Source organism: Spinacia oleracea, chromosome 4 (genome assembly GCF_020520425.1).
Source record: "Spinacia oleracea cultivar Varoflay chromosome 4, BTI_SOV_V1, whole genome shotgun sequence".
Taxonomy (NCBI): domain Eukaryota; kingdom Viridiplantae; phylum Streptophyta; class Magnoliopsida; order Caryophyllales; family Amaranthaceae; genus Spinacia; species Spinacia oleracea.
The window spans coordinates 70,466,784-70,469,160 of NC_079490.1; the positions used below are offsets into that span (position 1 = coordinate 70,466,784).

At 49.9% G+C, this 2,377-nt stretch overlaps 1 protein-coding gene across 2 annotated transcripts; it reads left to right on the plus strand.

Annotated features, from left to right (window-relative positions):
* The first annotated feature begins 796 nt into the window (after nucleotides 1-796).
* On the plus strand, nucleotides 797-2,159 carry LOC130459491 (uncharacterized). Of its 2 annotated transcripts, XM_056826888.1 has the most exons (3): nucleotides 802-1,168; nucleotides 1,265-1,455; nucleotides 1,529-2,159. In XM_056826888.1, exons 1-3 carry the CDS (start codon nucleotides 1,048-1,050, stop codon nucleotides 2,120-2,122), a joined length of 906 nt encoding a protein of 301 aa, XP_056682866.1. In that variant the 5' UTR covers nucleotides 802-1,047; the 3' UTR covers nucleotides 2,123-2,159. The 2 variants fall into 2 exon arrangements, with proteins under 2 accessions (XP_056682865.1, XP_056682866.1); XM_056826887.1 differs by having other exon boundaries at nucleotides 797-1,455.
* The last annotated feature ends 218 nt before the right edge of the window (nucleotides 2,160-2,377 follow it).

The following is a 2,377-nucleotide window of genomic DNA, read 5'->3' on the forward strand; positions in this document are numbered from 1 at the left end:
TTAGTGACGAGCCGATATCCTGATATCTGACCCGTGTTTGCTAAGGTAGGCCTCGTCACTTTTTATTGACGGGCCCCTTAGTTAGTGTTTTTTTTTTTTCCAAGTGACTCGTGATTGATAGGGTATGCCTCGTCATTTTTGGGACGGGCGTCCTTTTTAATGACGAGCCACTTTTCTGCGATTGACTTGCACATGATAAGGTACGCCTCGTCACTTTTAAGACGGGCGTCCTTATTAATGGCGAGCCACTATTTATTGAGTGACTTGTGATTGATAAGGTACGCCTCGTCATTTTTAAGACGGGCGTCCTTTTTAATGACGAGCCACTATCTTGTGAGTGACTTGTGATTGATAAGGTACGCCTCGTCATTTTTAAGACGGGCGTCCTTTTTAATGACGAGCCACTATCTTGTGAGTGACTTGTGATTGATAAGGTACGCCTCGTCATTTTTAAGACGGGCGTCCTTTTTAATGACGAGCCACTATCTTGTGAGTGACTTGTGATTGATAAGGTACGCCTCGTCATTTTTAAGACGGGCGTCCTTTTTAATGACGAGCCACTATCTTGTGAGTGACTTGTGATTGATGAGGTACGCCTCGTCATTTTTAAGACGGGCGTCCTTTTAAATGACGAGCCACTATCTTGTGAGTGACTTGTGATTGATGAGGTACGCCTCGTCATTTTTAAGACGGGCGTCCTTTTAAATGACGAGCCACTGTCTTGTGAGTGACTTGTGATAGATGAGGTACGCCTCGTCATTTTTAAGACGGGCGTCCTTTTAAATGACGAGCCACTGTCTTGTGAGTGACTTGTGATAGATGACGAGGCCTAATATTTGACTGTCCTTTCTTTTTTAGCAAGCTAAGGACGCGGCTAGGGCGTCAGGGAAGAAGAAGGGGACGACTCTGTCCCAGCTGAAGAAGAGAGCTGTGCCGGCTGGCTCGGAGACTCCGAGTACCTTCAAGAAGCCAAAACCCCTACCTCGCCGTCTCGTGAAGAAAGACGAGTCGAAGGTTGCTGAGGGGGGATGCCCTGATGACGAAGAGATGGGCGTGGACAAGCCGTCTCTGGTGGTGGACTTGGTGGAGGACCCTCTTTCGGGAATCCCGGCCGACGTCCGCTCTCAGATACCGGCGGAGGTGGCCCGCCGAGCTAGGTCTTCGGGCGGTAAGTATTATTCGAACGTCGTTCAGACGTATCGAGCCTCCTCTGGCAGTTCTTCTTACTCTCCGCGTCATCCTAAGGCCATTGTTTTTCCTATAGCCAAAGACAAAGGGAAGGATGCAGCTGCTGCCGAGGATGAGAACGTACCTGCTACTCCCCACTATTCGTCAAAGGATAGGGTGGCTATATGCCGCAAGGTTTTTAAGGCCGTCCCCGCAGAGTATGTTGCTTCTCTTCCTGGCCGCAAGACTGACGCCCAGTTTGGTGCGATCCAGGCCACTCTTCTCGACGTAAGTCTATTTCCAACTTGCTTGTACTTGTCTTCCCTTTGAGTCATTTACTAATATGTAGCTTCTTCTGCAGTTGTTCTGCCGCATGGAATTCTGCAAGAGCTGGAAGACCCGCACTGCTGAGGAGCTCAAAGCTCAGGTGGCTGAGTCCACCCACCATGGTGACTATGCGTTCAAGTCCATTGAAGAGGTCCGCCTGCAGATGCAGACGACCATAGACCTTCAAGCGAAGGAGGTGGCTGCGTTGAGATCTGACAAGGCCGAGCTGCTTAAGAAGATCTTGGCGCAGGACAAGGACATGGTGGCAATGGTCGAGGAGGCCAAGACAGCGGCGGCGGAAATACGGGCGCTTCAGGACCAGTTGCGGGAGTACCCTCAGGTCAAAGAGGCGGCTGAGGAAGCCGAGCATCTTCGTGGGGAGCTAGAGACGGCCAGATCGCAAGTTCGCACCTTGCGTGAGCGTCTTCTGGAATCCTATGATCAGGGGGAACAAGCGACCAAGGACGCTGTTAAGCACGCCTGGGAGAGCCACATGTCAGAGTATGATCTTGGGTGGTTCCAGCGGCGAATGGAGCACAGTGCCGCTGTGTTGGCTGCTGAACGTCTTGGTCAGCCGCCCCCTGAGTTTGTATCATCTGATGACGAGGACGATGCGGCCGCCCCCTGATTTGCTTCCTTTCCTATTTTTTTTAAAAAATTTTATTCAAGCGCTCCCGTGCCTAAGGGCAAAAACAATTATGTTGTAAAGTTTTGGCGCTGATGGCGTCTGTATCATTGTGCCTGCTGAGCACACAACAATTCTCTTTCTTTTTCCTGATCAGGAATTCTGAGCTACTTTCACACGCCTTTCTACGGGCGTTGTTTTATAAGTAAATAGGTTTTTTGATGTTTCTCCTATCTCGCATTTACTTGCTCTTCATAA